The sequence below is a fragment of the Engystomops pustulosus genome, chromosome 5 (assembly GCF_040894005.1).
Source record: "Engystomops pustulosus chromosome 5, aEngPut4.maternal, whole genome shotgun sequence".
In the NCBI taxonomy this organism is placed as follows: Eukaryota; Metazoa; Chordata; class Amphibia; order Anura; family Leptodactylidae; genus Engystomops; species Engystomops pustulosus.
Window position 1 is genome coordinate 195,357,808 of NC_092415.1, and position 14,514 is coordinate 195,372,321.

The following is a 14,514-nucleotide window of genomic DNA, read 5'->3' on the forward strand; positions in this document are numbered from 1 at the left end:
TTCAGTGATGCGGTTCCGCATTACCATTAGTTACCGTTTCCCAAGAGGTTATAGATAGACCTTTGTGATTCCAGCAGGACAACCTTTGATCGATTAATCCTAGGAGGACCCTTTCATTAAAAAAAAGTAGACACCCATGAAGAACTGGGGAGCGACGATCATCACCAAGATGGCAGCGCCCATTCGCCACCATCCTATTGAAGCCACTGGCAGCTTTGCCGGTGGCAATCGACAGGATAACAACCGCGATTAGTGCTAGCACTGACCACAGGTGTTACTGGTAAGTCTTTGCTGCAATATGCAGCATATCACCAGCGACAATACCTAACACTTTCCACAACTTTGTACAGTCTAATCCAGTGACTGACTCTCTTTAACGAGGATAATGAGCTTTTATTACTATATAGATAAATTGTCCTGAGCTAATACTGAGATATATCTCATGTATGATTCTCTTAGGTTTTCTTTTCTGTCATCATCGGGGCTTTTGCAGTTGGACAAACATCACCCAATATTGAAGCATTTTCAAACGCCAGAGGAGCGGCCTATGCAGTATTCAACATCATCGACAATGTAAGGATTTATTTGACCTAGTGAACACATTAGTGTCCTCCTTTAGCTATGGCTTATGAAAGTTTATTTTTACATCCCTGGAAATAACCTAAAATAAAGTAAAGTATGTATACATAGCTGTGCTTTTCTCCTGGGAACCTAGGCCAATTTTTGCATGAAACGTTCACGCTCCGTATTATTGGTGTTGTGGCTCCCATCACAAAGCTACAATACCAGCTATAAAGCATGTGACAAAGATCAGGGGGCATTCTTTTATTTTGGGTTATTTCCATGGGTTTTGAATCATGTGGTTAGACCAGGGTCGGCTAAAGGTTTCAGTAGGCCCCTGGGTGACAGCACCTTAGTGGGCCCCTTTGCAGTGAACTCATCTGTTGTGCTTAAAAATTCATAACCTAAAACAGTCTCCTATTCCCTAAAATATTCCCTCGTTTATCATACCAAATGGCTCCTTATTTTATATAAAGCCCCCCTCAACCCTATTGATTCCTTATATGAGCCCCCCAGCAGCTCTGGGCCCCTGCACTTGCCCAGGTATGCCCAGTCCTGGAGCCGGCCCTGGGTTAGACTCCCAACCTTCTCAGGCTTTTGCTTTCCTTACCTTTGGGCCAAGTGGGTTGACAGATTTGTGGTCTTGAAGATCTGTAAGAGGCGTGTAGACTAGAAGCATACTTTGTAAGAGAAGGGGACTGTTAAAGGAGTGACAAAAATTCTAGCAGACACCTATTGCAAAGGCCACCAAAGGCTATACAGCTTGTTAATCTAGAACCGTTTGTTGTGCATCATCACCATTTTTGGCTTAATTCATTTGAGGAATTGCATAAAATGTTATATTGTTGCATAAAATGTTAATGTTTTTATATTATTCAGCCGCCCAAAATAGACAGTTTTTCCACCGCTGGTTTTAAACCCGATAAGATTAAGGGAGACATACAGTTCACAAATGTGAAGTTCACGTATCCGTCCAGGCCTGACATCCAGGTGAGTAACTTACCTTGTTGTAATGATTTATTTATTACCAGAATGTAATATGATCGTACTTTAAACACTGGGACTTTGTCAGACCTTGTTTGGTTGCTATTCAAGAACTGTATAGCTGCATCAATTTCATTTCACAGTGTGGCGGTGTTATTTGTTTGTAATGTACTATTGTATTATTATACGCACAGTATGACAATGTTATTTATCTGTAGGTTCTGAAAGGTTTGAACCTTATGGTTCCTAGTGGTCAGACGGTGGCCCTTGTGGGGAGCAGTGGGTGCGGAAAAAGTACAACGGTCCAGCTCATTCAGAGATTTTACGACTCGGATGAAGGCACGGTAAGAGGAATCAGTGGAGGATGGACTTGATTTTCATTGTCCAAGATAAGCACAAGCAGGCATCATTTCTCATCCTCTCCTTGGTTATGGATAGATTTTTACTTCTTCCCACAGATCACCATTGATGGACAGGACATACGTAATCTGAACACCAGATACTTGAGAGAGATCATTGGTGTGGTCAGCCAAGAGCCCGTCCTGTTTGATACCACTATTGCTGAGAATATCCGCTTTGGCCGGGAAGATGTAACCATGGAGGAGATTGTAAAAGCCACCAAAGAGGCCAATGCCTATAACTTCATCATGAAGCTTCCAGATGTAAGATCTATATGCTTTTATGTATTAGATCATTGTACAGTTTAATTTTGGATAGACTTTCTGTTTTCTGTTTTGATAATTCCATAGTAAAAGGTTAGTCTACTATCATCTATTCTTAACAGTGGCTTCTGTACTCGGAATACTTTCTGTAAGAAACTTGGTGCACCACTAGATTCTAGAGGTTTTTACTTCATTAAAAAGCATCTTAACCATCAGGGGTTGAGAAGCTGAAATACGCTTCCATGCTAAAAATCAAACAAAGATGATTCATTTAAGAATAAAAAGACAATAATGTGATACATCAGTCAGTTGTTTACTTTTTCCTTTGCCATTGTGAGTTTGATACCCACTGTTCTCCATGGTAAAGTTTACAATCCACTTGACTAATGAGTGAAATAGTTTATTTCAGAATACTTAATGCATAATAAGTCATCTAGAATCAAAAGTTGAGCACTGAACTTTTTTGAACGTGTGAACTGGTTGCTATTTTCGGAGTGTGCCGGTTCAGTGGCTCCTCTGAGCTTTTACCTGGTGTTTTTGGGAATCATTTTACACTGTGTTCAGTCATCTAGAATGTTCATTAGGTGGGAATCAGAAGTTAATATACTTACAGGTGGCATAGGTATAAGCAGACGCTGTTCGGACTTGGTCCAAAAGCTGTATCTGGCATCCAACTTTATATCACACTGGAGACAACTTATGCTGTCCCCAGGTTACATACAAGATTCTGTAGGTTTGTTCTTAAGTTGAATTTGTATGTAAGTTGGGACTGTATATATTATAATTATAACCCCAACCAAATTTTTTTTGGTCTCTGTGACAATTGGATTTTAAAAAAGTTGGGTTGTCATAAGAACCAGGATTAACACTAAAGCTTAATTGCAGAGACCATTGAAAACTTTTACAGCTGATCATTGTAGCCTAAGGATAAAGTAGAGTAAATTACAAACATCCAGAGGTCCGTTTGTAACTAGGCATCTTCTGTAAATCGGATGTTCTTAAGTAGGGGGCCGCCTGTACTTTCAAAAGTCTACAGTTGCTATATTAAGAAACTTCTCTATGAATCTGCAGAAATTTGAAACCCTTGTGGGAGAGAGAGGAACCCAACTTAGCGGAGGTCAGAAGCAGAGAATCGCTATTGCCCGGGCGCTGGTTCGAAACCCCAAAATTCTTCTTCTTGATGAAGCCACGTCTGCTCTGGACACGGAGAGTGAAGCTGTTGTCCAGGCAGCTCTGGATAAGGTATTTTTTTTCAACAGTGTTGCTTTATAGTTTAACATTGGATGATATTTTAGCCTCTCACTTGCCCATATATTTTTTGGATTACCAACGATCACTTTCTGTGTAGGCTAGAGAAGGACGGACCACCATCGTCATTGCTCACCGATTGTCAACCATCCGGAACGCAGACACTATTGCTGGATTTTATGAAGGCGTCATAACTGAGCAAGGAAGCCATGGAGAACTCATGAAGAAGGAAGGGATTTACTACAAGCTGGTCACTATGCAGGTCAGTTGAAGTTAGGAAAACTTTTTATCGAAACTGCTTCCGGGGTTAACAGTCTCATCCAGTCATCCAATACACTACTTCTATAATGATAAGTGTGAAGAACCCGGAAACAATACTAAACACAAAATCTGCCTGGTTTTGAGGTTCTTTTGAGCGCCACTTTTTCAAAAGTAGCTGCTCAAAGAGACACTTTCCTCTCCTGCCTGACAAACAACACCTTCCCCCCAATTTTTTTAAATACCTTAAAACTAAACCATGGCTTGCCTGGCCTAGAATTTCGCTATTAACAGCGACTTTTCAGGTTTTAGCAGTCGCTGGATGTAGCAAGTGCTTAGATTCCCCATTCCGAACCAATCTCCCTCTGACCAAGCCCCCTTCCAATGCCCCTCCACGTCCACCTGACATGTAGGTGGCATAAAGGGGGAAAATAATTTCAATTCCTGGCAGTTTCTATGTATTGTGATTATTTCAGGAATTGTACCTTCCAGTAGACTTACCACATCCAAATTTATGAATAAATGGAGATGTGACTATTATACTGTCATTCTTAGACTTTAGGTGCAGAGGAAGATGAGAAAAGCCTTATGGAGGGCACTGCCAATGAAAAAACCAAGGATATAGTAAACCACGCTCGCCCCCAGCTAGTGAGGAGGATATCAAGTTGGAACAGTTCTAGAAAATCAGCAGCGGATGAAAAAGAGATCGAGAATGACAAAGGGGAAGAAGTGGTAAGTGTCAGAAATAGACTGTAAGCTCTTGTGTCACCCCCTCATCCTCATAGACTGTAAGCTCTTGTGTCACCCCTAATCCTCATAGACTGCAAGCTCTTGTGTCACCCCCTCATCCTCATAGACTGTAAGCTCTTGTGCCCCCCCCCCTCATCCTCATAGACTGTAAGCTCTTGTGTCACCCCCTCATCCTCATAGACTGTAAGCTCTTGTGTCACCCCCTCATCCTCATAGACTGTAAGCTCTTGCGTCACCCCCTCATCCTCATAGACTGTAAGCTCTTGTGTCACCCTCTCATCCTCATAGACTGTAAGCTGTTGTGTCACCCCCCCATCCTCATAGACTGTAAGCTCTTGTGTCACCCCCTCATCCTTATAGACTGCATGCTCTTGTGTCACCCCTAATCCTCATAGACTGCAAGCTCTTGTGTCACCCCCTCATCCTCATAGACTGTAAGCTCTTGTGCCCCCCCCCCTCATCCTCATAGACTGTAAGCTCTTGTGTCACCCCCTCATCCTCATAGACTGTAAGCTCTTGTGTCACCCCCTCATCCTCATAGACTGTAAGCTCTTGTGTCACCCTCTCATCCTCATAGACTGTAAGCTCTTGTGTCACCCTCTCATCCTCATAGACTGTAAGCTGTTGTGTCACCCCCCCATCCTCATAGACTGTAAGCTCTTGTGTCACCCCCTCATCCTTATAGACTGCATGCTCTTGTGTCACCCCTAATCCTCATAGACTGCAAGCTCTTGTGTCACCCCCTCATCCTCATAGACTGTAAGCTCTTGTGTCACCCCCTCATCCTCATAGACTGTAAGCTCTTGTGCCCCCCCTCATCCTCATAGACTGTAAGCTCTTGTGTCACCCCCTCATCCTCATAGACTGTAAGCTCTTGTGTCACCCCCTCATCCTCATAGACTGTAAGCTCTTGTGTCACCCTCTCATCCTCATAGACTGTAAGCTGTTGTGTCACCCCCCCATCCTCATAGACTGTAAGCTCTTGTGTCACCCCCTCATCCTTATAGACTGTATGCTCTTGTGTCCCCCCTCATCCTCATAGACTATAAGCTCTTGTGTCACCCTCTCATCCTCATAGACTGTAAGCTGTTGTATCACCCCCCCATCCTCATAGACTGTAAGCTCTTGTGTCACCCTCTCATCCTCATAGACTGTAAGCTGTTGTGTCACCCCCCCATCCTCATAGACTGTAAGCTCTTGTGTCACCCCCTCATCCTTATAGACTGTATGCTCTTGTGTCCCCCCTCATCCTCATAGACTGTAAGCTCTTGTGTCACCCTCTCATCCTCATAGACTGTAAGCTGTTGTGTCACCCCCTCATCCTCATAGACTGTAAGCTCTTGTGTCACCCCCTCATCCTTATAGACTGTAAGCTCTTGTGTCCCCCCTCATCCTCATAGACTGTAAGCTCTTGTGTCACCCCCTCATCCTTATAGACTGTATGCTCTTGTGTCCCCCCTCATCCTCATAGACTATAAGCTCTTGTGTCACCCTCTCATCCTCATAGACTGTAAGCTGTTGTATCACCCCCCCATCCTCATAGACTGTAAGCTCTTGTGTCACCCTCTCATCCTCATAGACTGTAAGCTGTTGTGTCACCCCCCCATCCTCATAGACTGTAAGCTCTTGTGTCACCCCCTCATCCTTATAGACTGTATGCTCTTGTGTCCCCCCTCATCCTCATAGACTGTAAGCTCTTGTGTCACCCTCTCATCCTCATAGACTGTAAGCTGTTGTGTCACCCCCTCATCCTCATAGACTGTAAGCTCTTGTGTCACCCCCTCATCCTTATAGACTGTAAGCTCTTGTGTCCCCCCTCATCCTCATAGACTGTAAGCTCTTGTGTCCCCCCTCATCCTCATAGACTGTAAGCTCTTGTGTCACCCTCTCATCCTCATAGACTGTAAGCTCTTGTGTCACCCCCTCATCCTCATAGACTGTAAGCTGTTGTGTCACCCCCTCATCCTCATAGACTGTAAGCTCTTGTGTCACCCCCTCATCCTCATAGACTGTAAGCTGTTGTGTCACCCCCTCATCCTTATAGACTGTAAGCTCTTGTGTCACCCCCTCATCCTCATAGACTGTAAGCTCTTGTGAGCAGGGCCCTCACTCCTATTGTTCCCTATGTTTGTACTCTGTCCCCTATGATATGTAAAGTGACGCAGAATTTGATGACGCTATATAAATAAAGATTATTATTATTATTATTCACAAATGTATCCATTACAACAACCTTTCAGCAGAATGAAGAGGGATCCTGAGACTTTTTATATTCTTGTAGTTGTTTGTGTCCTAAATATCAAACTCACCCCCCACAGATTTGATCTGAATGTTTTCTAATTATGATATCTAATGATTTATTCAACATGTCTTCCTTCTGATTATATTGCAGGTTGAACAAGTTCCTCCAGTCTCTTTTTTCAAAATCATGAGGCTGAACAAACCTGAATGGCCGTACTTTGTTGTCGGGATTATTTGTGCCCTGATAAATGGAGCCACACAGCCGGCCTTTGCCATCATATTCTCCAAGATTATCGGGGTAAGTAAATAGCTAGAAATGTATTATGTACTACAATTTTACTATGATCAAAGCAAATGTCTCAGTAAAGCAAATGTAACTAAAATGCTTAAAGGGGTTGTCCAGTGATTGAAAAAATCATGGCTGCTTACTTCCGAAAGCAGTGCCAAACGGGACCATGGTTTAATATGTTACTGCAGTTCATCTGTATAGACACAATAGGACTTTGTTGCAATACCAAGCTCTATCCATGGCGTGAAGCCGTGAAGCTGTTTTTGGAAAAAAGCGGCCATGTTTTTAACCTTCAGACAACAACTTTAAGGGCTGTGGAATAGGAGGGTGCCACATATGTAAAGATTTGCATTATAATTTAGAGTAGATGTTCATACAAAATAAACTTTTTACTTAAAGGGAACCTGTCAGAAGATGACCCTATTGACCCTATCGTAAAGCAGATTACCGCCTCCCAGATGGCCCAGTGTGGTTGCATCATCATCGGCTTTGAAGTGAGATGTACACTGCTTGTATAAAGTCACGTAGTCGAGAGAGTTTAGGGCTAAAGTCAAGCTCTCCTGCTTTCAAATGCCCTCTTTGGTGCAGTTGACATCATAAACCAAATTTCGGTAGAGTCACATACTGATGTGCATGAATGCAGCGACGTATATTACATCAAAGGAAGAATTCGGAAGCAGAGAGAGCTTGACTTCCGTGCTGAATTCTCTGCCTCTTTGACTTGACCAGTTTACAATCTCACTATAGTGATGAGTAGATCCATTGAGCTACGGGTCCGGTCTAGGGGTGTTAACTTATTAAATTCTGCAAGCATTTGAATGTCTGACACCATTTTTCCAGGGTACGACCTACGGGAAAATGGTTGTCTGTATTTACATGCCAGGGGGGTGTTAAATGGCGGGTGCGGGATCTGAATCCAGACTTAAAGGGAACCTACCACCACGGATCTACCTATGAAGTTAGCTTGGGTGGTAGGTGGATCAATAGGACGTGAGGATAGCCCTTTTAAGGTCTAATCCTCACGTCCCCGCACTTTTATTAGCCGAATATGTACATTTTGTAAAGAGGCTACTGGGGCGTGGAGTAGCCAGAGGCTACATGGTGCGGCTACTCTACGCCCCAGTAGCCTCTTTGTTCCTCCTACTCGAAATCTTCGGCATGCAGCTCCTCGTAGCTGCGCCTTCCTCTGACGAACCTGCCATCTGCGCATGCGCAGAACACCAGGCCCGCGCCTGTGCAGCTCCGGCTTCTGAGCAGTGACCGCACAGTGACTAACAAACTGATAGTGGTTCATTAGGGCAATTTCTGCTGACAGGTTCCCGTTAAGAAGAGTGTTTTTCTTACAAAAGCTCCTTGTATATGCTGGATCATAGAAATTGTTACATATCTATTCTGTTTTATCTTTTTGGTATACTAGTGATGAGTAATGCTTGGTACTCATCATTTTCTTGTCTTTCAGGTATTTACTGGTGAGGAAAGTGAAGTCAGATCCAAAAGCAACATGTTTTGTTTGTTATTTTTGGCACTTGGAGCCGTCTCTTTTATCACATTCTTCCTGCAGGTAATTATGTTTGGCCATGTTAACATTGATATAATAATATTTTATGTTCTGCTTGAATGTAACTTGTTAGTTAATATTTATCCCTACGATGGATCCTCTCCATATGCTGAGAGTAGTAATGTGTAAATTGTATTTTTAATTTTACACACATCTGCCTCCTTTCCAGGCACCGTGACTGTGGGAATCTTCTTATATTTGTTATCCATGGCCTCCTTCCTTCTAAAATCAACTTTTACAATTATGCTAATGAGTCAGAATGGCTACCCTAGGCCCTATGGTCTCTGGTTTTACAAGCTGTTGTTACACTGTGCGGCAATACATCTCAACCTCACCCTCTCTGATGCACGTCCTGTGATCTCGGCTGAAATGTACACATAGTGGGAGGGTAGCTACAACACAGGGTAGCCCTTCATGCTCATAAGCATACTTTTAAAAGTTGATTTTAGAAGTAAGGAGGCCATGGATAACAAATATAATAAGATTACCACATTCATGGTGCCTGGACCTATGAGTGTTAATCATGTTGGATTTTCATGGTAGATTTCCTTTATAGGACATCTACCACCAGGATGAAGGATTGTATGCAAATGAGCCTGAGGAGCTCCATGCTCCATTAACACCAATGGAGCCTTGAGCCCCTAAAGCTTATTTGCACACAGTTGTAGACTGTAGAAATCTACATTATGTAACTTTAGTTAATCTTCCCAATTATTTACAGTAGGTGTTTATAAGATAAAGCCTATTACTTAACATGACTTGTGCCTAAGTATTAGACAGATCTTTTAATACTCTGTGTTTTATAGCATTCTGCAACTTCCTATTAATTACCTCCATTACAGGGATTCACATTCGGAAAAGCAGGGGAGATTCTTACAACAAGACTCCGGTTGTTGACCTTCAAATCGATGTTGAGACAGGTATAACAATGTATTGTATGCTAAATCCTCCATTATAGTAGGCTGCCACCCTCTAAGGACATAGGACAATGGGTATTATATAGAATACGATTGTAATAAATGTTATATACTATTAATTATACTGCTGCTCAAAGCAGAACATAGAAATTATAAGCCACTTTCAATGATACCATATAAAATACGTGTAATAACATCCAGCAAGTCATGGAACGCTCATGGCTCCAAGATGCTAAATGTGCCGTACCATACAAAATACTATTCTCTGCTAGTGAGGAAGGATACTAAAGTGTACCGTATTTTTCGGACTACAAGGCGCACAAAAAATCCTTTGATTTCCTCAGGTGCGCCTTATATATGAACCGTACTTACAGACAACAGCTGCCTTGAACTGTGCACAGGTCTGCCACCTGCTGGTCATTCATCCTTATAATCAGGTGCGCCTTATAATCCAGTGCGCCTTATATATGAACCATACTTACAGACAACAGCTGCCTTGTACTGTGCACAGGTCTGCCACCTGCTGGTCATTTATCCTTATAATCAGGTGCGCCCTACATATGAACCTAGACGTTTTAGCAGGCATTTATTGATGGTGCGCCTTATAATCCGGTGCACCTTATAGTCCGAAAAATATGGTACATTTTGTTGTAGATGGTAAAGGAATGTCCTCTGTATACAGGAGAGACAATAAAGCACCTAGAAAAGTGCTTTCAAAACGTATTATTATGGCAGAACCCCATACAGAAAAATGTCCTGTCTGGGAATCCTCATTCCTGTACTCTCCACAAAGACACGGTGTACAGAGTTTTGAAAAAATTGGGGCACATTTACTTACCTGGTCCTGCGGAGTTCACGAAAGTGCATTGTCCGACGATCACGTGTGACACAATCCCAGCGCAAACCCCTGTTAAATACCTGTCAAAGCTGCGCAAATCTCGAAAACCGTGCGGCGAAAGTGCAGCCGCGGACCCTGATGAGCTCCATTGTATAATACAGAGTATATTCTGGTGAAAAATTCTTTGCTTACTTAGAAATACTTATCTTTGTTGGGTTATGAAAACTTTTGTGTTGACTGTATCACAGCTGTAAATTACCCCCCAGGCTCCCCCAAACTAGCAGCAGTATAGGGATTCATGATGCCATATGTTTTGGTCTTGGAGGAGATTTGCAGCCATGTATAAGGGTTATTACCCTTACTGGAAGAGGTTCACTATTGAATGATTGTTTTTTTTTTACCTATGTCTTCATAATTTTAGGAAATGGGCTGGTTTGACAACAAGAAGAATAGCACCGGTGCCTTAACCACGCGACTGGCTACTGATGCTTCTCAAGTTCAGGGGGTATGCATTGATTTTTGACTTTTTATAGTATCAGACAGAAAAACTGAAAATGAGAGTAACACAATACATTCAGGATCTTTCAAGGGAGTTCAGGTGCTTCAAAGAGAACTTGTCTGGGTGATTTGGGACAATAAGGCAACTACAGCTCCTTATGTTCCTTAGAGGCATTGCTTATGGTTGTATGGCACCTGCCAGATTGTATCGTCTCTGTCCGTGAGACACTTAGAGGTGACTCTTATAAGGCACAGGACTCATCTTTGGTGCTACCGGGCCTCATTGAAGCATAAATATGTACAGAAATATTATAGGGTGATTCTATGTGCTAAATCGGCAGGTTCCCTTTAGTGCATACATTCATTTTTAGTCTTGGATCATCAGTGGCGTAACGTGAGGCTGAAGCTTTTTGGTTCTCCTTTAGGGATCTGCCATAGTTAAAGTCAAATAAATATGGCTGAATGTGAGAGCCCTTCTTGAAATGTACATCTGTTCTGCAGGCAACTGGATCCAGATTGGCTTTGATGGCTCAGAACATTGCAAACTTGGGCACCGCAGTAATTATATCTTTCATCTACGGATGGCAGCTAACCCTCCTTATCTTGGCCATTGTACCAGTCATTGCAATTTCGGCACTGCTTCAGATGAAAACCTTTGCTGGGCATGCAATAAAGGACAAAAAGGAACTTGAATTAGCCGGAAAGGTGAGTTATATCTGTTATAATCAGTTGCTCAAAGTCGCCCTCCACTGGCTCCTACAGTCTAGTAGGGTCAGGAGTAACAGTTCTCCTTATAGAGACTTTGCCAATTATGGCCGCATTGGAGATGTGTGGAGACTTATAGCTATTGATGCTCCGATTCTGGGAAATATGCAAATACATTTTACAGGATGGGACAAAGTTTCAATAAGGAGAATTCTTGCTTCCCGACTAGTCAATAGCCTCTCATTCAAACCTGTTCCCTACACTGTACTAAAGAGACAAAACCACATCGAAACAGCGATGTTCCCGTTGGAATAGATATACTGGTTTTGCTTTAATCCTACATCATGTCATTAGGTTTTTTGAAAGTCATGCTTGGTGTCAAGGGGTGCTGCCTTACACGGTAGCTAAAAGAGGCAATGTTTTCCACATCCCATCCTGGAAAACATATTTGCACATTCCCCACGGTGTAGTAGTGGCAGGAAAGAACTGCTTTTGTCTTGCAGTCTACATAGTAGTTTGGAAATGGCTCCATCGAGTAGTTAAAAAGTTGCATCCTGTTCCAAGGATAAATACATTTTCCATGTTTTGCTACTTCTGTACTTTTGATTTGGTAGTCATGTAATATATATATATATATGAGAACAGAGCAAGCAGCAGAATTCCTGCATCTCTAAGATATGACAATAACATAGGGGCCACGTTGCAAAGTAGTCCAACATGAGCTCCTATGGATGTCACAGGCTTGTAGACTTTGTAGAAATTAAAATCTGTTTGCTTTTTATTATAGATCGCCACAGAAGCTGTAGAAAACATTCGCACTGTGGTCTCATTGACTCGAGAGACAAAGTTCGAAGCGATGTACGAAGAAAAACTGGTGGGACCTTACAAGTAAGTGATCATGTAACACAGATGGTCAGACTCGGACTGGCCCACAGGGGAACAGGTGGATCCACCGGTGGGCCCCTGAGTTAGGTGGGCCCCTAGGCCTTGCATAAGTGGTGCTGGACAAAGTATCCTTTATGTAATTTATACATATATTTAGCTTTTAGCATAAAGCATTTCAACTATCCTATGTATTTATATGATTATATTGATAAGATTATAAAACAAACGTATAGCTGTGGTCAGCCCCAAGATCAGATTTTACTGGTGGACCCAAGGTATCCCAGTCCGACACTGCAGATGGTGTAGATACTCATACCTTCCCAAGGTACAACACAGGAAATAATAAAAATTAAATCATTCTCAAATAATTTATTGTCTCTTCTCCTAGGAATGCCATTAAGAAAGCGCACATCCATGGAGTGACGTTTGGGTTGTCTCAAGCCATCATGTTCTTCGCTTATGCCGGGAGTTTCCGATTTGGGGCATGGCTGGTGGCAAATAATCACATAAGTGTGGAGAATGTATTTCTGTAAGTCTATCCTTCTATCTAATTATCCATCTATCTATCTTATACTGTGGAACAGGGCAAGTCGAAGTAGGTGTAAAAGAATTTAGGACTAAAAAAACAGTCTTCGTCTTAAATTCCAATTGGACCAATATATATATATAGGGTATGACAGAATAGAAAATCTGGTGCAAGACATTGGGTCTGGTTAAGGGGATTCCCTTTTAATTCACATCTAACTTTCTTTTCCAGGGTATTTTCCGCCATTGTATTTGGTGCTATGGCATTGGGTCAGACAAGTTCTTTTGCTCCAGATTATGCTAAAGCGAAGACCTCAGCGGCTCATATATTCAGTCTACTAGAGAGGACGCCTCTTATAGACAGTTACAGCACGGCCGGGCACAGACCTGTAAGTAGATATTTATGTGTTAAACTGGAAGATATTGTATTATAGAGAATCTATTATGTCAAAACTAATACATAGCTGTATCTACATAGTTGTGTAACTATATTGGGGCGGAATATCATATGCTGGTGGTTTATGGAGCAACGTATGGTGTAAAAACTGTCCTCCCATCCTTCGCCGGCTCTATTAGGAGACTCCGGACTCCTGATACATATACCATGACATTGGCGCAATTGCTGAGCACATCGTAAACCTGGCTCAGTTCTATGCGAGGCCCTAGCTAGCATAGTACTGCGCTATAGCCTGCGCCTGAACTGCCCAACCAGCGAAGATGAGTATGAATCCCCATGTAATGTATTGTGAAAAGGGGTAAACCACAAAAAAAGAGGGCAGCATACCAAAATGTAAAAATCGTAACGGGTACTTCATTCACCCAAATGCTATGTTTCGGCCATTATTCAGCAGCCTTTCTCAAGCCCAAAGGTTGCCACTGCAATGTTATACCTTTTACCTACTGTCCCCTTCAATAGAGCTGCAAAACAAGACACAACCTATAGACCTGGACCTATAGAGTGGTGCCATAGGATAAAAGAAGCCGCCATTTTTTTTATAACTCTGCTTACTGAATTAATTCTGTGGTTGACACAATAATGTCTCTGCTATCTACAGTCTCAGTGCGATGGGAACGTCAGATTCAACAGAGTTGAGTTTAATTATCCAACCCGACCAGAGGTGCAGGTGCTACAAGGCCTAGACATCAGCGTGGGGAAGGGAGAAACCCTGGCACTAGTGGGCAGCAGTGGATGTGGGAAAAGTACCACAGTCCAACTTCTGGAGAGGTTCTATGACCCGCTGGATGGAGTAGTGGTAAGTATATCCAACGAGAGATCATTTCATGGAGGTCTTAGTGGCCACTAACAATGCTCAGTAGTCTCTCCATTCCTTCCATTGCATTTTTCTTTAAGAATGTGGACGGCTCTGACGTGAAGACTGTGAACATCCAGTGGCTGCGGGCACAGATGGGCATTGTGTCTCAGGAGCCCATGCTGTTTGACTGTAGTATAGCGGAGAACATCGCCTATGGAGATAACAGCCGGGTGGTGCCGTTTGAAGAGATTGAAAGAGCGGCCAAGGCGGCCAATATCCAGAGCTTCATCGAATCACTGCCTGATGTAAGTTTTTATGACTTTCCTTTTGGTTGTCCTTACT

At 42.6% G+C, this 14,514-nt stretch overlaps 1 protein-coding gene across 3 annotated transcripts in view; it reads left to right on the plus strand.

Moving 5' to 3' along the window:
• Nucleotides 1–14,514, plus strand: part of ABCB1 (ATP binding cassette subfamily B member 1) — a 207,857-nt gene that overhangs the window by 58,607 nt on the left and 134,736 nt on the right. The window contains exons 10-26 of one of the 3 annotated variants that reach the window (XM_072154253.1): nucleotides 460–573; nucleotides 1,441–1,551; nucleotides 1,764–1,889; nucleotides 2,004–2,207; nucleotides 3,279–3,449; nucleotides 3,556–3,717; nucleotides 4,269–4,445; nucleotides 6,856–7,002; nucleotides 8,453–8,554; nucleotides 9,394–9,471; nucleotides 10,728–10,811; nucleotides 11,306–11,509; nucleotides 12,297–12,397; nucleotides 12,783–12,923; nucleotides 13,152–13,308; nucleotides 13,975–14,172; nucleotides 14,271–14,477. The exons of 1 other annotated variant lie outside the window; for it this stretch is intronic. In XM_072154253.1, the coding sequence (XP_072010354.1) occupies nucleotides 460–573; nucleotides 1,441–1,551; nucleotides 1,764–1,889; nucleotides 2,004–2,207; nucleotides 3,279–3,449; nucleotides 3,556–3,717; nucleotides 4,269–4,445; nucleotides 6,856–7,002; nucleotides 8,453–8,554; nucleotides 9,394–9,471; nucleotides 10,728–10,811; nucleotides 11,306–11,509; nucleotides 12,297–12,397; nucleotides 12,783–12,923; nucleotides 13,152–13,308; nucleotides 13,975–14,172; nucleotides 14,271–14,477 (2,484 nt within the window). The remainder of the gene's footprint in view (nucleotides 1–459; nucleotides 574–1,440; nucleotides 1,552–1,763; nucleotides 1,890–2,003; nucleotides 2,208–3,278; nucleotides 3,450–3,555; nucleotides 3,718–4,268; nucleotides 4,446–6,855; nucleotides 7,003–8,452; nucleotides 8,555–9,393; nucleotides 9,472–10,727; nucleotides 10,812–11,305; nucleotides 11,510–12,296; nucleotides 12,398–12,782; nucleotides 12,924–13,151; nucleotides 13,309–13,974; nucleotides 14,173–14,270; nucleotides 14,478–14,514) is intronic. One more of the 3 variants, XM_072154259.1, reaches the window with a different exon arrangement.